The 24,259-nt window shown below is 44.4% G+C and overlaps 1 protein-coding gene across 3 annotated transcripts in view; it reads right to left on the bottom strand.

The window, feature by feature from the left end:
• The window catches only part of SMG6 (SMG6 nonsense mediated mRNA decay factor), a 759,224-nt gene that overhangs the window by 25,329 nt on the left and 709,636 nt on the right, over positions 1 to 24,259 (bottom strand). For all 3 annotated transcript variants that reach the window (XM_053706210.1, XM_053706211.1, XM_053706212.1), the window contains exon 14: positions 23,269 to 23,445. In XM_053706210.1, coding sequence (XP_053562185.1) covers positions 23,269 to 23,445 — 177 coding nt within the window. The remainder of the gene's footprint in view (positions 1 to 23,268; positions 23,446 to 24,259) is intronic.

Below are 24,259 nucleotides of genomic sequence, written 5' to 3'. Positions count from 1 at the left end.
AGGACAATTACTCCTAGAGAGGAGAGATCCCGTTCGCAACCTAAGAAGGCAGCCCTCCTTTCTCGTCTTGTCGAAAGACTGGAGAGCAGGAATCTGCCCCTGGGTGGAAAATACTTGAATCCTATATCCTTGAGATACAACCTCCAGAACCAGAGGATCCTGTACATCCTGGAACCAAGTGTCTGAAAAAAGAGACAGTCTGCCCCCTACTCGATCGGATCCTGGATTGGGGGCTGCCCCTTCATGCCCATTTGTTCTCGGCGGGTTTCTTAGTCTGTTTGGACTTATTCTAGGAGTAAGCCGGCTTCCAAGTACTCTTGGGCTGCTCAGACTTAGAAAAGAACTGCTGTTGTTGCAACTTGTCAGCACGAAAGGAACGAAAATTAGACAGTTGCCGTCCCTTAGGCCTATTCTTCTTATCCTGCGGTAGGAATGCACCTTTCCGTCCAGTAACTGTAGAGATAATCGAGTCCAGCCCTGGACTGAATAAAATCTTCCCCTTGAATGGAAGAGAAAGGATTCTGGATTTAGAAGTCATATTTGCAGACCAAGACTTCAACCAGAGAGCCCGGCAGGCTAGAACCGCAAAGCCAGCAGCCTTTGCATTTATATGAATAATCTGCATATTCATGTCACAGATGAAAAAGTTAGCAATTCTCAGTGCCTTAATTCTCTCCTGAATATCCTTGAGGGGAGTCTCCACCTCAATGAGCTCAGACAGAGTGACACACCAGTAGGTAGCTGCTCCAGCAACCGTGGCTACAGCTGCTGCCGTGAAATAAAAACTCTAAGTTTAAATATCTTCCTCAGAAAAGTTTCCATCTTTTATCCATAGGCTCTCTAAAAGCAGAATTATCATCCACAGGGATAGTAGTTTGCTTAGCCAGCATGGAAATAGCGCCATACACCTTCGGGATGGAGCCCCACAAATCCAATTAAAAGTCAGGGACCGGGAATCATTTTTTAAAAGTAAACGAGGGGGGAAAAAGAAGTTCCTACTGTTTCCCATTCTTCACTAATAATGTTCGCCATCTTAACTGGCACAGGAAAAGTCAGAGGGACCTTCCTATCTTCATAAACCCTGTCTAAATCAAGGGATCTTAGGCTCCTCAGGGAGTGTAGCCTCTGGAACCTCTAGAGTAGATAGAACCTCCTTTAATAAAAAACGCAGATGCTCAATTTTAAATCTAAAAGGAGGGTTCCTCCGCTGAAGGAGGTTTAGTAACTGAAGTCTCCCACTCAGAAAGTTCACCCTCTGAAGCTACAGAGGTTAACTCATCCTCGGATAGCTGGGATATAGTAGCTAAATCCAACAAATATTTGAGAACTATTTTTAACCTTTCTCTTGCATTTGTTAGAGCGAGGCAAGGCACTCAGGGCCACAGACACCTCCAATTGTAATGGCGTGGTAAAGTCTGTTGGAAAAAACCCGCTCCAGATGGAGGATTAGTAGAGCCGCAGGAAACTGCACGTGGAGCGGGTAATGTAGAGAGGGTAGTTATTTCTCGGGACCCAGATTCCTGAGAAGTAGACTGCTCAGAAGGGCTAATAGCGCTATGGGTATTAGCAGGCTTGTCTCCCTTCTTAGACTTTAGAACAGTGTAATAACAGTGTAAAACAGTGTTTAGGCAAGTGGAACAAAATTGAGCAGGCGGACAAACCACAGCCTCCTCACAATATAAACAGGAATTATTAATCCGTACAGAAGGAGCGGAACCTTCTAATGTAGTATCAGAGTCCTCCATAGGTTTGTATATACCCTTAGGACAATAAAAAAGAAACACCTTTTATTTAAAAAAAAACAAGACACCTTAATACTGCCAATGGCTGTGGTACTCACCACCTCCTAGACCCAGACAGCTAACAGTAAAAACACTCTCCTTAGGAGTGATGTCTGCAGCAGGATCTTAAAAAATGAAAGAGACCGCACACAGTCACGTGGTACGTAAGACAGGGCTTCCCCTGCTATGCAAAAAGGTGCCAAGCAATTATGAGCTGCGCAACACTTCAAAAACGAAAGAGAAACCTGCTTGTTCCAAGCCAAAAACACACAGCCTATGAGCCTAAAAAAACTCACATTAGGCAGATATAGATCCCCAAACTGTTCAAATAATCTCCCTGAAGGAGATATTAACCCTTGATCCTATTGAGGTATAAAGGAGCCACACTATGAGCCTGTAAAACGTTTTTAATGTATATATAAAAAAAGGTATTACCCTCCAGGATCCATGCTGTGAAACAGGCACAGCCTCTCAAGTGTGACAGTCTTGCAGCATCGCTTCTGACATGGACTTGAGTGTGTAGCAGCAAGCAGTGAAACTCAACACTGATTGCTCAGGAGCTGTCAGCGACAGTATGGATGGGTTTGCAGAAAAACTTTCCCTGCATCTCCAGACTCTAACTTTCATCAATACTCTCACTGAGAGGTTGACATGATTACTTAAAACTCCATTCCTTTCTCAAAGGGAACATACCCATACAGGACTATCCAAATCTTCTGACACTTCTCTGCCCACCTCCAATAGTGACGAAAGGCAAAGAATGACTGGGGGATAGGGGAAGTGGGAGGGATATTTAAGCCTTTGGCTGGGGTGTCTTTGCCTCCTCCTGGTGGCCAGGTGTTGTATTTCCCAACAGTAAGGAATGAAGTCATGGGCTCTCCCTGCCTTATGGAAGGAAACAGTCTGTATAATGAAACAATGTAGGTGCAGGAATATGTTACAGCTCAAACTGATTACAATAAAAAAAATAAAGTTTGTATAATACACAAAGTTCACATATAAAGGGGAACCTCCTAGACCACAAGCCTGCCTCCCAATAACATCTAGATAATAAATCTACACATAGTCTAGGGCACTTTTTCTCAACCGCGGTCCTCAAGTACCACCAACAGGCCAGGTTTTCATTATAGCGGAACCAGTGCACAGGTGAAATAATCAGCTGATGGATGAGTGCAAGTTTAGTAACTATGGTGTTACTGATCAGATGATTACTTCACCTGTGCACTGGTTCAATCCCTGGATTAATGGATTGTGGACTCTCACCACCTTATGAAAGAAATTGAATTGTTTGTTGAAGAGAATACCTATGTAGGTATATTGAATGTGACTGGAGCACTTAGGCAGCAGTTTTGTAAGAATGCTTGTAAGCACTAAATGGGGAAGTGTGTGCACAATGTATAACATTGTTAAAAGCATATTGCTCCTGAGCGTACCTACCTAGATTTCAACAAAGATACCAAAAGAAGAAAGTAAATTGGATAACAGAAGTAAATTGGAAACTTTAAAAAAAATTGTACACTATATGAACAAAATTAATATTTTGGGTTTCATGTCCCTTTAAAAACACCTACGCCCTTAAATGTCTTATTTTTTATAAAGTATTTATGAAATGCATCAGCATTAAAGAAGCAAGGCTAATATGCAGAACTGGCAATCAATGAATGCGTTATAATGAAGCAAAGGTTGTTAGGGTCATGTATTGGACTATAAATCTACAGCTTCGAGAGCTGGGACATGTACATGTAAGAGACATGCAAGAGGCATGCAATTGTAAAAAAAAAAAATCTAACGTCATCAAAATTTCTATGTTCTCTTTTTTTTTTCCCTTTATAAAGCAGGGACATAAGCTCAGGAATGCGCACTTCTGAAGCACTATTTGGCAGAAGCTTTGCAAGGATTTTATGCATTTGCATTTCCTACCATGTCGTGCTCCAGACGCATACCTAGGTATCTTTAAAAAAAAAAATACCATGATTATGAAGCTAATTTGAAAATAGGTAATAGAAGTAAATTGGAATTTTATTTTAAATTGTATACTGTCTGAATAACAAAAACAAAATTTATGCTTACCTGATAAATTTCTTTCTTTACGAAAATGGAGAGTCCACAACGTCATTCAAATTACTAGTGGGATATTCACTCCTGGCCAGCAGGAAGAGGCAAAGAGCCGACATTTTCAGCCGAAGGAAAATGGAAAAAGATGGAAAAAGATGATAACACAACTTTGTAGAGGTGCCTCTAGTTTAGTAAAAAATGACTGTCTAATCTAAAGGGTGGGGTAGTGGACTCTCCAGGTCCGGAAAGAAAGAAATTTATCAGGTAAGCATAAATGTTGTTTTCTTTCCCAATACATGGAGAGTCCACAACGTCATTCCAATTATTAGTGGCAACCAATACCCAAGCTAGAGGTCACGGAATGAACAAGGAGGGAGAATTAGACAGGCAGACCTAAATAGAAGGCACCACCGCTTGAAGAAAATTTCTCCCAAAGGAAGCCTCAACCGAGGCAAAAGTATTAAATTTGTAGAATTTGGAAAAAGTATGCAGAGAGGACCAAGTTGCAGCCTTGCAAATCTGTTCCACAGAAGCTTAATTTTTGAAAGCCCAAAAAGGAGACAGCCCTAGTGGAATGAGCTGTAATTCTTTCAGGAGGCTGCTGTCCAGCAGTCTCATAAGCAAAATGAATCATACTTCTCAACCAGAGGGAAAGAGAAGTAGCCTTCTGACCCTTACACTTTCCAAACAGTGCAGAAGACTGGAGAAAACCCTTAGTAGCCTGTAGGTAGAATTTTAGAGCATGCACCATATCCAAGTTGTACAACAGACGTTCCTTATGAGAGGAAGGATTTGGAGAAAGAGAACGAACAACAATTTCCTGATTAATATTTCTATCCGAAACCACTTATGGAAAAAAAACAATTTAGTACGAAGGACCACCTTATCCGCATGAAAGGCGAATCACACTGCAAAGCTGAGAGTTCGGAAACTCTCCGAGCAGAAGAAATAGAAGATAACAGCTTAATATCTATGGAATGTATTGGCTCAAACAGAGCCTGCTGCAAAACTCTAAGAACTAGGTTAAGGCCCCAAGGAGGAGCAACATATTTAAACAGAGGCCTGATTCTAACCAGAGCCTGCCAAAATGATTGAACATCTGGCACATCCGCCAGATGCTTATGTAAAAGAATAGATAATGCAGAAATCTGACCATCCTGGAGAAAAGACAAAATTCTAGGAATCCTGACCCTACTCCAAGAGTAGCCCTTTGATTCACACAATAAAGCTATTTATGCCATATCTTATGGTAAATCTTAAGAGTAACATGCTTGCGAGCCTGAATCATAGTATCAATGACAGACTCAGAAAACCCACACTTACTGAGAACTAAGCGTTCAATCTCCAAGCAGTCAGCTTCAGAGAAATGAGATTTGGATGGAGGAATGGACCCTGAGTTAGAAGGTCCTTCCTCAGAGATAACCCCTTTCCACCCGTAATTTCAGAAACGATCTCGGCCAGACCAGGACCAAACAGAGTCTTACCCTTTTAAGGTAGCGACAGCAGCTTGGACTTGGAGGTAACATCAGCTGACCATGATTTTAGCCACAGAGCCCTAAGGGCTAGGATAGTGAAGCCCGGAATCTTGGCTCCCAGTCTAATGAATTGCATGTTAGCATCAGAGATAACATAATTTATGTAAGAACTTACCTGATAAATTCATTTCTTTCATATTAACAAGAGTCCATGAGCTAGTGACGTATGGGATATACATTCCTACCAGGAGGGGCAAAGTTTCCCAAACCTTAAAATGCCTATAAATACACCCCTCACCACACCCACAAATCAGTTTAACGAATAGCCAAGAAGTGGGGTGATAAGAAAAAAAGTGCGAAGCATATAAAATAAGGAATTGGAATAATTGTGCTTTATACAAAAAAATCATAACCACCACAAAAAAGGGTGGGCCTCATGGACTCTTGTTAATATGAAAGAAATGAATTTATCAGGTAAGTTCTTACATAAATTATGTTTTCTTTCATGTAATTAACAAGAGTCCATGAGCTAGTGACGTATGGGATAATGACTACCCAAGATGTGGATCTTTCCACACAAGAGTCACTAGAGAGGGAGGGATAAAATAAAGACAGCCAATTCCTGCTGAAAATAATCCACACCCAAAATAAAGTTTAACAAAAAACATAAGCAGAAGATTCAAACTGAAACCGCTGCCTGAAGAACTTTTCTACCAAAAACTGCTTCAGAAGAAGAAAATACATCAAAATGGTAGAATTTAGTAAAAGTATGCAAAGAGGACCAAGTTGCTGCTTTGCAGATCTGGTCAACCGAAGCTTCATTCCTAAACGCCCAGGAAGTAGATACTGACCTAGTAGAATGAGCTGTAATTCTTTGAGGCGGAATTTTACCCGACTCAACATAGGCAAGATGAATTAAAGATTTCAACCAAGATGCCAAAGAAATGGCAGAAGCTTTCTGGCCTTTCCTAGAACCGGAAAAGATAACAAATAGACTAGAAGTCTTACGGAAAGATTTCGTAGCTTCAACATAATATTTCAAAGCTCTAACAACATCCAAAGAATGCAATGATTTCTCCTTAGAATTCTTAGGATTAGGACATAATGAAGGAACCACAATTTCTCTACTAATGTTGTTGGAATTCACAACTTTAGGTAAAAATTCAAAAGAAGTTCGCAACACCGCCTTATCCTGATGAAAAATCAGAAAAGGAGACTCACACGAAAGAGCAGATAATTCAGAAACTCTTCTAGCAGAAGAGATGGCCAAAAGGAACAAAACTTTCCAAGAAAGTAATTTAATGTCCAATGAATGCATAGGTTCAAACGGAGGAGCTTGAAGAGCTCCCAGAACCAAATTCAAACTCCAAGGAGGAGAAATTGACTTAATGACAGGTTTTATACGAACCAAAGCTTGTACAAAACAATGAATATCAGGAAGAATAGCAATCTTTCTGTGAAAAAGAACAGAAAGAGCGGAGATTTGTCCTTTCAAAGAACTTGCGGACAAACCCTTATCTAAACCATCCTGAAGAAACTGTAAAATTCTCGGTATTCTAAAAGAATGCCAAGAAAAATGATGAGAAAGACACCAAGAAATATAAGTCTTCCAGACTCTAAAATATATCTCTCGAGATACAGATTTACGAGCCTGTAACATAGTATTAATCACGGAGTCAGAGAAACCTCTATGACCAAGAATCAAGCGTTCAATCTCCATACCTTTAAATTTAAGGATTTCAGATCCGGATGGAAAAAAGGACCTTGTGACAGAAGGTCTGGTCTTAACGGAAGAGTCCATGGCTGGCAAGATGCCATCCGGACAAGATCCGCATACCAAAACCTGTGAGGCCATGCCGGAGCTATTAGCAGAACAAACGAGCATTCCCTCAGAATCTTGGAGATTACTCTTGGAAGAAGAACTAGAGGCGGAAAGATATAGGCAGGATGATACTTCCAAGGAAGTGATAATGCATCCACTGCCTCCGCCTGAGGATCCCGGGATCTGGACAGATACCTGGGAAGTTTCTTGTTTAGATGAGAGGCCATCAGATCTATCTCTGGAAGCCCCCACAATTGAACAATCTGAAGAAATACCTCTGGGTGAAGAGACCATTCGCCCGGATGCAACGTTTGGCGACTGAGATAATCCGCTTCCCAATTGTCTACACCTGGGATATGAACCGCAGAGATTAGACAGGAGCTGGATTCCGCCCAAACCAAAATTCGAGATACTTCTTTCATAGCCAGAGGACTGTGAGTCCCTCCTTGATGATTGATGTATGCCACAGTTGTGACATTGTCTGTCTGAAAACAAATGAACGATTCTCTCTTCAGAAGAGGCCAAAACTGAAGAGCTCTGAAAACTGCACGGAGTTCCAAGATATTGATCGGTAATCTCACCTCCTGAGATTCCCAAACTCCTTGTGCCGTCAGAGATCCCCACACAGCTCCCCAACCTGTGAGACTTGCATCTGTTGAAATTACAGTCCAGGTCGGAAGAACAAAAGAAGCCCCCTGAATTAAACGATGGTGATCTGTCCACCACGTTAGAGAGTGCCGAACAATCGGTTTTAAAGATATTAATTGATATATCTTCGTGTAATCCCTGCACCATTGGTTCAGCATACAGAGCTGAAGAGGTCGCATGTGAAAACGAGCAAAGGGGATCGCGTCCGATGCAGCAGTCATAAGACCTAGAATTTCCATGCATAAGGCTACCGAAGGGAATGATTGAGACTGAAGGTTTCGACAGGCTGTAATCAATTTTAGACGTCTCTTGTCTGTTAAAGACAAAGTCATGGACACTGAATCTATCTGGAAACCCAGAAAGGTTACCCTTGTTTGAGGAATCAAAGAACTTTTTGGTAAATTGATCCTCCAACCATGATCTTGAAGAAACAACACAAGTCGATTCGTATGAGACTCTGCTAAATGTAAAGACGGAGCAAGTACCAAGATATCGTCCAAATAAGGAAATACCACAATACCCTGTTCTCTGATTACAGACAGAAGGGCACCGAGAATCTTTGTGAAAATTCTTGGAGCTGTAGCAAGGCCAAACGGTAGAGCCACAAATTGGTAATGCTTGTCTAGAAAAGAGAATCTCAGGAACTGATAATGATCTGGATGAATTGGAATATGCAGATATGCATCCTGTAAATCTATTGTGGACATATAATTCCCTTGCTGAACAAAAGGCAATATAGTCCTTACAGTTACCATCTTGAACGTTGGTATCCTTACATAACGATTCAATAATTTTAGATCCAGAACTGGTCTGAAGGAATTCTCCTTCTTTGGTACAATGAAGAGATTTGAATAAAACCCCATCCCCTGTTCCGGAACTGGAACTGGCATAATTACTCCAGCCAACTCTAGATCTGAAACACAATTCAGAAATGCTTGAGCTTTCACTGGATTTACTGGGACATGGGAAAGAAAAAATCTCTTTGCAGGAGGTCTCATCTTGAAACCAATTCTGTACCCTTCTGAAACAATGTTCTGAATCCAAAGATTGTGAACAGAATTGATCCAAATTTCTTTGAAAAAACGTAACCTGCCCCCTACCAGCTGAACTGGAATGAGGGCCGTACCTTCATGTGAACTTAGAAGCAGGCTTTGCCTTTCTAGCAGGCTTGGATTTATTCCAGACTGGAGATGGTTTCCAAACTGAAACTGCTCCTGAGGACGAAGGATCAGGCTTTTGTTCTTTGTTGAAACGAAAGGAACGAAAACGATTGTTAGCCCTGTTTTTACCTTTAGACTTTTTATCCTGTGGTAAAAAAGTTCCTTTCCCACCAGTAACAGTTGAAATAATAGAATCCAACTGAGAACCAAATAATTTGTTTCCCTGGAAAGAAATGGAAAGTAGAGTTGATTTAGAAGCCATATCAGCATTCCAAGTCTTAAGCCATAAAGCTCTTCTGGCTAAGATAGCCAGAGACATAAATCTAACATCAACTCTAATAATATCAAAAATGGCATCACAGATGAAATTATTAGCATGCTGGAGAAGAATAATAATATCATGAGAATCACGATTTGTTACTTGTTGCGCTAGAGTTTCCAACCAAAAAGTTGAAGCTGCAGCAACATCAGCCAATGATATAGCAGGTCTAAGAAGATTACCTGAACATAGATAAGCTTTTCTTAGAAAAGATTCAATTTTTCTATCTAAAGGATCTTTAAACGAGGTACCATCTGACGTAGGAATGGTAGTACGTTTAGCAAGGGTAGAAATAGCCCCATCAACTTTAGGGATTTTGTCCCAAAATTCTAACCTGTCAGGCGGAACAGGATATAATTGCTTAAAACGTTTAGAAGGAGTAAATGAATTACCCAATTTATCCCATTCCTTAGCAATTACTGCAGAAATAGCATTAGGAACAGGAAAGACTTCTGGAATAACCGCAGGAGCTTTAAAAACCTTATCCAAACGTATAGAATTAGTATCAAGAGGACTAGAATCCTCTATTTCTAAAGCAATTAGTACTTCTTTAAGTAAAGAGCGAATAAATTCCATCTTAAATAAATATGAAGATTTATCAGCATCAATCTCTGAGACAGAATCCTCTGAACCAGAAGAGTCCAAAGAATCAGAATGATGGTGTTCATTTAAAAATTCATCTGTAGAGAGAGAAGATTTAAAAGACTTTTTACGTTTACTAGAAGGAGAAATAACAGACAAAGCCTTCTTTATGGATTCAGAAACAAAATCTCTTATGTTATCAGGAACATTCTGCACCTTAGATGTTGAGGGAACTGCAACAGGCAATGGTACATCACTAAAGGAAATATTATCTGCTTTAACAAGTTTGTCATGACAATTATTACAAACAACAGCTGGAGGAATAGCTACCAAAAGTTTACAGCAGATACACTTAGCTTTGGTAGATCCAGCAGGCAGTGGTTTTCCTGTAGTATCTTCTGGCTCAGATGCAACGTGAGACATCTTGCAATATGTAAGAGAAAAAACAACATATAAAGCAAAATAGATCAAATTCCTTATAAGACAGTTTCAGGAATGGGAAAAAAATGCCAAACATCAAGCTTCTAGCAACCAGAAGCAAATGAAAAATGAGACTGAAATAATGTGGAGACAAAAGCGACGCCCATATTTTTTGGCGCCAAATAAGACGCCCACATTATTTGGCGCCTAAATGCTTTTGGCGCCAAAAATGACGCCACATCCGGAACGCCGACATTTTTGGCGCAAAATAACGTCAAAAATGACGCAACTTCCGGCGACACGTATGACGCCGGAAACGGAAAAGAATTTTTGCGCCAAAAAAGTCCGCGCCAAGAATGACACAATAAAATGAAGCATTTTCAGCCCCCGCGAGCCTAACAGCCCACAGGGAAAAAAGTCAAATTTTTGAGGTAAGAAAAAATATGATAATTTAAAGCATAATCCCAAATATGAAACTGACTGTCTGGAAATAAGGAAAGTTGAACATTCTGAGTCAAGGCAAATAAATGTTTGAATACATATATTTAGAACTTTATAAATAAAGTGCCCAACCATAGCTTAGAGTGTCACAGAAAATAAGACTTACTTACCCCAGGACACTCATCTACATGTTTGTAGAAAGCCAAACCAGTACTGAAACGAGAATCAGTAGAGGAAATGGTAAATATAAGAGTATATCGTCGATCTGAAAAGGGAGGTAAGAGATGAATCTCTACGACCGATAACAGAGAACCTTATGAAATAGACCCCGTAGAAGGAGATCACTGCATTCAATAGGCAATACTCTCCTCACATCCCTCTGACATTCACTGCACGCTGAGAGGAAAACCGGGCTCCAACTTGCTGCGGAGCGCATATCAACGTAGAATCTAGCACAAACTTACTTCACCACCTCCCTTGGAGGCAAAGTTTGTAAAAACTGATTTGTGGGTGTGGTGAGGGGTGTATTTATAGGCATTTTAAGGTTTGGGAAACTTTGCCCCTCCTGGTAGGAATGTATATCCCATACGTCACTAGCTCATGGACTCTTGTTAATTACATGAAAGAAAAAGGAATTGGCTAGTTTGAGAGCCTTAATCCTATCCTGGATCTCCTCCAACAGAGTCTCCTCTAAAATCAGTTCTGATAAGGCATTGCACCAATAAGATGCTGCACTTGCTACTGTGGCACACTATACAAACTGCAGGTTGCCATTGAAGCCCCTGATGAACATACATTTTCTTTAGATAAGCCTCCAGCTTTTTGTCCATGGGATCCTTAGGAACAGCTGTCCTCAATAGGGATTGTAGTTCTCTTAGCCAGAGTAGAAATAGCCCCTTCTACCTTAGGCACATGCACCATGAAACTCTAATGTAGTCAGCAACAGGAAACATCTTTTTAAAGACGGGGAGAAAGGTATCCCTGGCTTCTCCCATTCCTGTGTAATAATCTTGGTCACACGGTCTGGAACAGGAAACACTTCCACAGATGAAGGATCATCATAGTATTTGTTAAAGGGACATAAAACCCAATTTTTTTTCTTTCATGCTTTAGAAATAACATGCAATTTTAAACAACTTTCTAATTTACTTCTATTATCTAATTTGCTTCATTTTCTTGATATCCTTTGCTGAAAAGCATATCTAGATATGCTCAGTCGCTGCTGATTGGTGGCTGCACATAGATGCCTCGTGTGATTGGCTCCCCCATGTGCATTGCTATTTCTTCAACAAAGAATATCTAAAGAATTAAGCAAATTAGATAATAGAAGTAAATTGGAATGTTGTTTTTAATTGTATTCTCTATCTGAATCATAAAAAGAAAAAATTTGGGGTTTAATGTCCCTTTTAAGCTTACTAGATTTCTTAGGGTTGACAGCGACAGGAGAGTCAGAGTCGTCCAAAGTAGCCAGTACCTCCTTTAACAGTAAACAAAGGTGTTCAAGCTTAAATCTGAAGTTTACTTCTTCAGCATCAGACAAAGGAATTATACTGTCAAAATCTGAGATTTCACCCTCAGAGGCCACTGAAGTATCCTCCTCATCAGACATATGAGGAAGGTCCACCTTCACGGCAGCAGAAGTCTAAATGTTTAGATTTCCTCTTGCGTTTTCCCAACATAGAAAAAGCAGATAATGCTGCAGATACCGCAGAGGATATCTGTGCAGCAAAATCTGATGGCAAACAAGCTCCTCCAGGAGGCTGAGAGGAACTGCAGGGCACTGTATGTGACACAATTGAGGCTTGGAACGTTTGAGGAGAAAGCTGTAGCATTGCCTGAACAGCATCATCCTGAGAGAAAGGCTCAGAAACAAGAAATGTATCTTTACATTTCAATGTTTTATCTAGACAAGAGGAACAAAATTGCATGGGTTACACAATTTGGGTATCAAGACACAATCAACATTTAACCATAAGAACAGGCTCCTTCTGCATGTCCATAGCTTAAAAGATTTTCAGAGATACAGGATTGACAAAATTGACACTGTGCCTTTAAATTTAAATTTACTCAGAGCGAATTTGCGCTCAAAAACATACCCCTAATTAAGGACCTCTACACCTCAGCAGACTGAGGTGCCCTACCTGCCCCTCCGGAATACAAAAAATCTTGCCAGAATAAACCTGCTGGTCTCACAGGGAAGACAAACAGATTCGACTAACACAGCCGACGCCGCTCCGATCAGATCTGAGAGCGGAGGAGAGGGAGTCATGTGACCGGCTGAAAATGAAACTGTGCATCAAAGTAAAAGCACGAGTTTCAGAAGCTGTTTAAGACCTAACAGTAAGTCTGCCGTTCTCACCCTGAAACCTTGTGCTGACAAAGTGAAAAAAAAAAAAACTGACAAGTCCCAATAAGACCCACACAGAGTCTTAATAAATAAAATGAGCCACCGATTTTAAGTTAACTCCTTCATACCCATAAAGGAAGATTAACCCCTAAGTCACCTGTCACATACGTTTTACGTGCCTGCACACTGCCGAAAAAAAATCCTCTACTAAGGATTTAGCATGTTCCAAATAAATAATGCAGATAAATACTCTTAAAGGGACAGTATAGTATAAATTAAACTTTCAGTATTCAGATAGGACTTGTAATTTTAATTAACTTTCCAATTTACTTTTATCATCAAATTTGCTTTTTTCTCTTGGTATTCTTAGTTTAAACTTAACATAGGTAGGCTCATATGCTAATTTCTAAGCCTTTGAGGGCTGCCTCTTATCACATGCTTTTTAAATCTCTTTTCAACACAAAGACAGAAAGTACATGTGGGCCATATAGATAACACTGTGTTCAGGCACAGGGGGTTATTTAAAATTTAGCACAAAACAATGCTAAATTTAAGACAATAGATAATAAACAGTCACAGTCATGTGATCAGGGGGCTGGAAGAAGGTTACTAGATACAAGGTAATCACAGAAGTAAAAAGTATAATAATATAACTGTGTTGGTTATGCAAAACTGGGGAATGGGTAATAAAGGGATTATCTATCTTTTAAAACAATAACAATTCTATGGTAGACTGTCCCTTTAAGTCAGGGGTGTCCAAACTTTGCTCTCCAGAGGTTTTGGAAAATGCTGGCTGAGCATCATCGGAAATGTAGTTCCAAAACCTCTGGAGAGCAAAGTTTGGACACCCCTGCGTTTAAGTGCAAGTCTCCAAGACCTAGAAGACAAAAGCACTTACCTGCAAATCCAGCTGTCCGGCAGGAAGACAGCTCACAAGGCGTGAAAGGACACATCCTTGCTTCCAAAAAAAGGAATCAAAGAGAGAATAACTGGTGGTTATGCTGTGGTGCTCTTTGCCTCCTCCTGCAGGTCAGAAGTGAATATCCCACTAGTAATTGGAATGACATTGTGGACTCTCCATGTCTTAGGAAAAATATTTGGTATTTTGGGGTTTCGTATCCTTTTAATACTGAGTACATATATTACATGTTTAAGATACATAATACAATTGAGCTGTCTAGTGTCGGTGCAGTCCATTGTCACACATAGGCCAGTAGTCACACATGTGTCAGTGTATGTGCAGCGCACTGTCACACATAGGCCAGTAATTACACATGGGTCAATGTATGTGCTGCACACTATCACACATAGGCCAATAGTCACACATGGGTCAGTGTATGTGCAGCGCACTGTCACACATAGGCCAATAGTCACACATGGGTCAATGTATGTGCAGGGCACTGTCACACATAGGTCAGTAGTCACAAATTGGTCAGTGTATGTGCAGCGTACTGTCACACATAGCCCAGTAGTCACACATGGGTCAGTGTATGTGCCGCGCACTGTCACACATAGGCCAGTAGTCACACATGGGTCAGTGTATGTGCCGCGCACTGTCACACATAGGCCAGTAGTCACACATGGGTCAGTGTATGTGCAGCACACTGTCACACATAGGCCAGTAGTCGCACATGGGTCAGTGTATGTGCAGCGCACTGTCACACATAGGCCAGTGGTCACACATGGGTCAGTGTATGTGCAGCGGACTGTCACACATAGGCCAGTAGTCCCACATGGGTCCGTGTATGTGCAGCGCACTGTCACACATAGGCCAGTAATTACACATGGATCAGTGTATGTGCTGCACACTGTCACACATAGGCCAGTAGTCACACATGGGTCAGTGTATGTCCAGGGCACTGTCACACATAGGCTAGTAGTCACACATGGGTCAGTGTATGTGTAGTGCAGTGTCACACAATGGCCAGCAGTCACACATGGGTCAGTGTATGTGCAGCGCACTGTCACACATAGGCCAGTAGTCACACATGGGTCAGTATATGTGTAGTGCAGTGTCACACAATGGCCAGCAGTCACACATGGGTCAGTGTATGTGCAGCGCACTGTCATACATAGGCCAGTAGTCACACATGGGTCAGTGTATGTGCAGCGCATTGTTACACATAGGCCAATAGTCACACATGGGTCAGTGTATGTGGTGCACACTGTCATACATAGGCCAGTGGTCACACATAGATCAGTGTATGTGCAGCGCACTGTCACACATGGGTCATGGGCCAGTAGTCACACATGGGTCTGTGTATGTGCAGCGGACTGTCACACATAGGCCAGTAGTTCCACATGGGTCAGTGTATGTGCAGCGCACTGTGACACATAGGCCAGTAATAACACATGGGTCAGTGTATGTACTGCGCACTGTCACACATAGGCCAGTAGTCACACACGGGTCAGTGTATGTGCTGCGCACTGTCACACATAGGCCAGTAGTCACACATGGATCAGTGTATGTGCAGCGCACTGTCACACATAGGCCAGTAGTCACACATGGATCAGTGTATGTGCAGCGCACTGTCACACATAGGCCAGTAGTCACACATGGGTCAGTGTATGTGCAGCGCACTGTCACACATAGGCCAGTAGTCACACATGGGTCCGTGTATGTGCAGGGCACTGTCACACATGGATCAGTGTATGTGCTGCGCACTGTCACACATAGGCCAGAAGTCACACATGGGTCAGTGTATGTGCAGGGCACTGTCACACATAGGCCAGTAGTCACACATGGGTCAGTGTATGTGCAGGGCACTGTCACACATAGGCCAGTAGTCACACATGGATCAGTGTATGTGCAGCGCACTGTCACACATAGGCCAGTAGTCACACATGGGTCAGTGTATGTGCAGGGCACTGTCACACATAGGCCAGTAGTCACACATGGGTCAGTGTATGTGCAGCGCACTGTCACACATAGGCCAGTAGTCACACATGGGTCAGTGTATGTGCAGCGCACTGTCACACATAGGCCAGTAGTCACACATGGGTCAGTGTATGTGCAGCGCACTGTCACACATAGGCCAGTAGTCACACATGGGTCAGTGTATGTGCAGGGCACTGTCACACATAGGCCAGTAGTCACACATGGGTCCGTGTATGTGCAGGGCACTGTCACACATGGATCAGTGTATGTGCTGCGCACTGTCACACATAGGCCAGAAGTCACACATGGGTCAGTGTATGTGCAGGGCACTGTCACACATAGGCCAGTAGTCACACATGGGTCAGTGTATGTGCAGGGCACTGTCACACATAGGCCAGTAGTCACACATGGGTCAGTGTATATGCAGGGCACTGTCACACATAGGCCAGTGTATGTGCAGGGCACTGTCACACATAGGCCAGAAGTCACACACGGGTCAGTGTATGTGCAGCGTACGGTCACACATAGCCCAGTAGTCACACATGGGTCAGTGTATGTGCAGCGCACTGTCACACATAGGCCAGTAGTCACACATGGATCAGTGTATGTGCAGCGCACTGTCACACATAGGCCAGTAGTCACACATGGGTCAGTGTATGTGCAGCGCACTGTCACACATAGGCCAGTAGTCACACATGGGTCAATGTATGTGCAGCGCACTGTCACACATAGGCCAGTAATTACACATGGGTCAATGTATGTGCAGCGCACTGTCACACATAGGCCAGTAGTCACACATGGGTCAGTGTATGTGCCGCGCACTGTCACACATAGGCCAGTAGTCACACATGGGTCAGTGTATGTGCAGCGCATTGTTACACATAGGCCAATAATCACACATGGGTCAGTGTATGTGGTGCGCTATGTCATACATAGGCCAGTGGTCACACATAGATCAGTGTATGTGCAGCGCACTGTCACACATGGGTCTGTGTATGTGCAGCGGACTGTCACACATAGGCCAGTAGTTCCACATGGGTCAGTGTATGTGCAGCGCACTGTCACACATAGGCCAGTAATAACACATGGGTCAGAGTATGTACTGCGCACTGTCACACATAGGCCAGTAGTCACACACGGGTCAGTGTATGTGCTGCGCACTGTCACACATAGGCCAGTAGTCACACATGGATCAGTGTATGTGCAGCGCACTGTCACACATAGGCCAGTAGTCACACATGGATCAGTGTATGTGCAGCGCACTGTCACACATGGGTCATGGGCCAGTAGTCACACATGGGTCTGTGTATGTGCAGCGGACTGTCACACATAGGCCAGTAGTTCCACATGGGTCAGTGTATGTGCAGCGCACTGTCACACATAGGCCAGTAATAACACATGGGTCAGTGTATGTACTGCGCACTGTCACACATAGGCCAGTAGTCACACACGGGTCAGTGTATGTGCTGCGCACTGTCACACATAGGCCAGTAGTCACACATGGATCAGTGTATGTGCAGCGCACTGTCACACATAGGCCAGTAGTCACACATGGATCAGTGTATGTGCAGCGCACTGTCACACATAGGCCAGTAGTCACACATGGGTCAGTGTATGTGCAGCGCACTGTCACACATAGGCCAGTAGTCACACATGGGTCCGTGTATGTGCAGGGCACTGTCACACATGGATCAGTGTATGTGCTGCGCACTGTCACACATAGGCCAGAAGTCACACATGGGTCAGTGTATGTGCAGGGCACTGTCACACATAGGCCAGTAGTCACACATGGGTCAGTGTATGTGCAGGGCACTGTCACACATAGGCCAGTAGTCACACATGGGTCAGTGTATGTGCAGCGCACTGTCACACATAGGCCAGTAGTCACACATGGGTCAGTGTATGTGCAGGGCACTGTCACACATAGGCCAGTAGTCACACATGGGTCAGTGTATGTGCAGCGCACTGTCACACATAGGCCAGTAGTCACACATGGGTCAGTGTATGTGCAGCGCACTGTCACACATAGGCCAGTAGTCACACATGGGTCAGTGTATGTGCAGCGCACTGTCACACATAGGCCAGTAGTCACACATGGGTCAGTGTATGTGCAGGGCACTGTCACACATAGGCCAGTAGTCACACATGGGTCCGTGTATGTGCAGGGCACTGTCACACATGGATCAGTGTATGTGCTGCGCACTGTCACACATAGGCCAGAAGTCACACATGGGTCAGTGTATGTGCAGGGCACTGTCACACATAGGCCAGTAGTCACACATGGGTCAGTGTATGTGCAGGGCACTGTCACACATAGGCCAGTAGTCACACATGGGTCAGTGTATGTGCAGGGCACTGTCACACATAGGCCAGTAGTCACACATGGGTCAGTGTATGTGCAGGGCACTGTCACACATAGGCCAGTAGTCACACATGGGTCAGTGTATATGCAGGGCACTGTCACACATAGGCCAGTAGTCACACATGGGTCAGTGTATATGCAGGGCACTGTCACACATAGGCCAGTAGTCACACATGGGTCAGTGTATGCGCAGGGCACTGTCACACATAGGCCAGAAGTCACACACGGGTCAGTGTATGTGCAGCGCACTGTCACACATAGGCCAGTAATTACACATGGGTCAATGTATGTGCAGCGCACTGTCACACATAGGCCAGTAGTCACACATGGGTCAGTGTATGTGCCGCGCACTGTCACACATAGGCCAGTAGTCACACATGGGTCAGTGTATGTGCAGCGCATTGTTACACATAGGCCAATAATCACACATGGGTCAGTGTATGTGCTGCGCACTGTCACACATAGGCCAGTAGTCACACATGGGTCCGTGCATGTGCAGGGCACTGTCACACATGGATCAGTGTATGTGCTGCGCACTGTCACACATAGGCCAGAAGTCACACATGGGTCAGTGTATGTGCAGGGCACTGTCACACATAGGCCAGTAGTCACACATGGGTCAGTGTATGTGCAGGGCACTGTCACACATAGGCCAGTAGTCACACATGGGTCAGTGTATATGCAGGGCACTGTCACACATAGGCCAGTAGTCACACATGGGTCAGTGTATGTGCAGGGCACTGTCACACATAGGCCAGAAGTCACACACGGGTCAGTGTATGTGCAGCGTACTGTCACACATAGCCCAGTAGTCACACATGGGTCAGTGTATGTGCAGCGCACTGTCACACATAGGCCAGTAGTCACACATGGATCAGTGTATGTGCAGCGCACTGTCACACATAGGCCAGTAGTCACACATGGGTCAGTGTATGTGCAGCGCACTGTCACACATAGGCCAGTAGTCACACATGGGTCCGTGTATGTGCAGGGCACTGTCACACATGGATCAGTGTATGTGCTGCGCACTGTCACACATAGGCCAGAAGTCACACATGGGTCAGTGTATGTGCAGGGCACTGTCACACATAGGCCAGTAGTCACACATGGGTCAGTGTATGTGCAGGGCACTGTCACACATAGGCCAGTAGTCACACATGGATCAGTGTATGTGCAGCGCACTGTCACACATAGGCCAGTAGTCACACATGGGTCAGTGTATGTGCAGGGCACTGTCACACATAGGCCAGTAGTCACACATGGATCAGTGTATGTGCAGCGCACTGTCACACATAGGCCAGTAGTCACACATGGGTCAGTGTATGTGCAGCGCACTGTCACACATAGGCCAGTAGTCACACATGGGTCAGTGTATGTGCAGCGCACTGTCACACATAGGCCAGTAGTCACACATGGGTCAGTGTATGTGCAGGGCACTGTCACACATAGGCCAGTAGTCACACATGGGTCCGTGTATGTGCAGGGCACTGTCACACATGGATCAGTGTATGTGCTGCGCACTGTCACACATAGGCCAGAAGTCACACATGGGTCAGTGTATGTGCAGGGCACTGTCACACATAGGCCAGTAGTCACACATGGGTCAGTGTATGTGCAGGGCACTGTCACACATAGGCCAGTAGTCACACATGGGTCAGTGTATGTGCAGGGCACTGTCACACATAGGCCAGTAGTCACACATGGGTCAGTGTATGTGCAGGGCACTGTCACACATAGGCCAGTAGTCACACATGGGTCAGTGTATATGCAGGGCACTGTCACACATAGGCCAGTAGTCACACATGGGTCAGTGTATATGCAGGGCACTGTCACACATAGGCCAGTAGTCACACATGGGTCAGTGTATGCGCAGGGCACTGTCACACGTAGGCCAGAAGTCACACACGGGTCAGTGTATGTGCAGCGCACTGTCACACATAGGCCAGTAATTACACATGGGTCAATGTATGTGCAGCGCACTGTCACACATAGGCCAGTAGTCACACATGGGTCAGTGTATGTGCCGCGCACTGTCACACATAGGCCAGTAGTCACACATGGGTCAGTGTATGTGCAGCGCATTGTTACACATAGGCCAATAATCACACATGGGTCAGTGTATGTGCTGCGCACTGTCACACATAGGCCAGTAGTCACACATGGGTCCGTGCATGTGCAGGGCACTGTCACACATGGATCAGTGTATGTGCTGCGCACTGTCACACATAGGCCAGAAGTCACACATGGGTCAGTGTATGTGCAGGGCACTGTCACACATAGGCCAGTAGTCACACATGGGTCAGTGTATGTGCAGGGCACTGTCACACATAGGCCAGTAGTCACACATGGGTCAGTGTATATGCAGGGCACTGTCACACATAGGCCAGTAGTCACACATGGGTCAGTGTATGTGCAGGGCACTGTCACACATAGGCCAGAAGTCACACACGGGTCAGTGTATGTGCAGCGTACTGTCACACATAGCCCAGTAGTCACACATGGGTCAGTGTATGTGCAGCGCACTGTCACACATAGGCCAGTAGTCACACATGGATCAGTGTATGTGCAGCGCACTGTCACACATAGGCCAGTAGTCACACATGGGTCAGTGTATGTGCAGCGCACTGTCACACATAGGCCAGTAGTCACACATGGGTCAATGTATGTGCAGCGCACTGTCACACATAGGCCAGTAATTACACATGGGTCAATGTATGTGCAGCGCACTGTCACACATAGGCCAGTAGTCACACATGGGTCAGTGTATGTGCCGTGCACTGTCACACATAGGCCAGTAGTCACACATGGGTCAGTGTATGTGCAGCGCATTGTTACACATAGGCCAATAATCACACATGGGTCAGTGTATGTGCCGCGCACTGTCACACATAGGCCAGTAGTCACACATGGGTCAGTGTATGTGCAGCGCATTGTTACACATAGGCCAATAATCACACATGGGTCAGTGTATGTGGTGCGCTATGTCATACATAGGCCAGTGGTCACACATAGATCAGTGTATGTGCAGCGCACTGTCACACATGGGTCATGGGCCAGTAGTCACACATGGGTCTGTGTATGTGCAGCGGACTGTCACACATAGGCCAGTAGTTCCACATGGGTCAGTGTATGTGCAGCGCACTGTCACACATAGGCCAGTAATAACACATGGGTCAGAGTATGTACTGCGCACTGTCACACATAGGCCAGTAGTCACACACGGGTCAATGTATGTGCTGCGCACTGTCACACATAGGCCAGTAGTCACACATGGGTCAGTGTATGTGCAGGGCACTGTCACACATAGGCCAGTAGTCACACATGGGTCAGTGTATGTGCAGCGCACTGTCACACATAGGCCAGTAATTACACATGGGCCAATGTATGTGCTGCGCACTGTCACACATAGGCCAGTAGTCAAACATGGGTCAATGTATGTGCAGGGCACTGTCAGACATAGGCCAGTAGTCACACATGGGTCAGTGTATGTGCAGGGCACTGTCACACATAGGCCAGTAGTCACACATGGGTCAGTGTATGTGCAGGGCACTGTCACACATAGGCCAGTAGTCACACATGGGTCAGTGTATGTGCTGCGCACTGTCACACATAGGCCAGTAATTACACATGGGTCAATGTATGTGCAGCGCACTGTCACACATAGGCCAGTAGTCACACATGGGTCAGTGTATGTGCCGCGCGCTGTCACACATAGGCCAATAGTCACACACGGGTCAGTGTATGTGCCGCGCACTGTCACATATAGGCCAGTAGTCACACACGGGTCAGTGTATGTGCTGCGCACTGTCACACATAGGCCAGAAGTTGCACATGGGTCAGTGTATGTGCAGCACACCGTCATACATAGGCCAGTAGTCACACATGGGTCAGTGTATGTGCTGCGCACTGTCACACATAGGCCAGTAGTCACACACAAGTCAGTGTATGTGCTGCGCACTGTCACACATAGGCCAGTAGTCACACACGGGTCAGTGTATGTGCTGCGCACTGTCACACATAGGCCAGTAGACACACACGGGTCAGTGTATGTGCCGCATACCGTCACACATAGGCTAGTAGTCAAACATGGGTCAGTGTATGTGCTGCGCACTGTCACACATAGGCCAGTAGTCACACATGGGTCAGTGTTTGTACAGCGCAAATGTCACACATAGGCCAGTAGTCACACATGGGTCAGTGTATGTGCCGCGCAAATGTCACACATAGGCCAGTAGTCACACATGGGTCAGTGTATGTGCAGCGCACTGTCACACATAGGCCAGTAGTCACACACGGGTCAGTGTATGTGCTGCGCACTGTCACACATAGGCCAGTAGTCGCACATGGGTCAGTGTATGTGCTGCGCACTGTCACACATAGGCCAGTAGTCACACATGGGTCAGTGTATGTGCAGCGCACTGTCACACATGGGGTAGTGTATGTGCTGTTCATGATTACACATGGGTGCGATTTTGAAAGAAAAATAATCACCATAACAATCAAATCAGGATGTGAGGGACACGTTGGGTTCAGTGGAGAGGGGCTAGTGAGATGGGTGTTGTCAGCTCTTCCTGTATGTGTCAAAGAGGCAGCATTTAACCCTCTATGCTGCACTAAGTTCTACCCCCAAAAACTTTATCCCCAATGTGAACTCCTAACCCCTCCTTCTCCCCCTTTACTTGGTCTTGGCTGCAACATATTATTTAAGGGGAAGAAAAAGTGAAATGTATAAAATAGAAAAACAGCAACTGATGATGGATATGGAAGGGAACAGGGATGTAATATGAAGACACAAGGAAAGGCTAATTTGAGACATCAGATAGTTTATCAAGAGGTTGTGGTGAGTAGGCTTTAGAAAAATGGGCATTCTGTGGCACTTGTTGGTCCATGGATAGAATATCAGCTATTCAATGATTCTCTTATTTCTTACCCCTGAATCATTGGGTATACCCCAACCTTTCTAATTTGCAAGCGGTACCTGATCTTCCAGTTGGTTTCCCTCTGGGCTTCCTGTTTCCTTTCCTATGGCGTCTGGGATGGGTGCCACTGACACATATTTTCCACCCTTGAATGCCAGCAGAGGCTCTTCTTGTCCGCACAATGCTTCCAGGAAATATTTCAGGACTGTGACCCGCTTACAATCCGCAGCAATAATCTAAAGGGGGGAGGGGGGTGGAGGGGGAAAAAAAGATAATGAGAAAGATAAACACTGTGCAGAAGAAGAAAACAACCAAATGTTTAGTTAACCCTCTGAAGCCTTGGGTCCATTTAATGTTACCTGAACTTATATGAAGAAGCAGCATAGTACGCAAAACCATTTTTTTTTCACGATTCAAACAGAAGTAAACTGGATAGTTATTTTCAATCACATGCTCTATTATCTAATTTGTGTTGTTTTCTTTCAAACAGGTGGTGAGAGTCCACGATCAATTACTGCTGAGAATTACTCTTCCTTACCACTAGTTGGAGACAGATTCTCAAACCTCAAGAGCCCTGTAAAACCCCTTGGACATACCTCAGTCTTTACTTTGCATATGCTGGAGGTGGTTGAAGAATGAAGTTTCTCCTCAGTGTACAGTGATTGTCAGAGGGATGTATATTGTTTGTAATTCTGTTATTCACCTCATGGGAAATGTATCAAACCTTCCATAATTGGTCGCAGGGAAGAGTCTTTTGCCTCCCTCTATGGATCTACAATATAATATTTCATAAACCTCTGTTGATATGTTTCAGTACTGGTTTGGCTATCTGCTGCTTATTTTCTGTTGGACGAGTGTCTATTGGTAAGTGTATATATATATATTTTTTAACATTTAGACACTTTAAAGCTATGTTATGGGCACTTATGATATAAATAGCCCTGGGTCAGAATCCTTGTTATCACTCCCCTTGTTGTATTGTACGCATCTGCGCTTTTGGCACGCTTAGTTTTCATTTTCACGCATTGGCTTAGTGAAGGTCCTTTTGGT

The sequence above is a fragment of the Bombina bombina genome, chromosome 3, assembly GCF_027579735.1.
Source record: "Bombina bombina isolate aBomBom1 chromosome 3, aBomBom1.pri, whole genome shotgun sequence".
NCBI classification, from domain to species: domain Eukaryota; kingdom Metazoa; phylum Chordata; class Amphibia; order Anura; family Bombinatoridae; genus Bombina; species Bombina bombina.
This window is presented reverse-complemented; position numbering and strand designations above follow the sequence as displayed.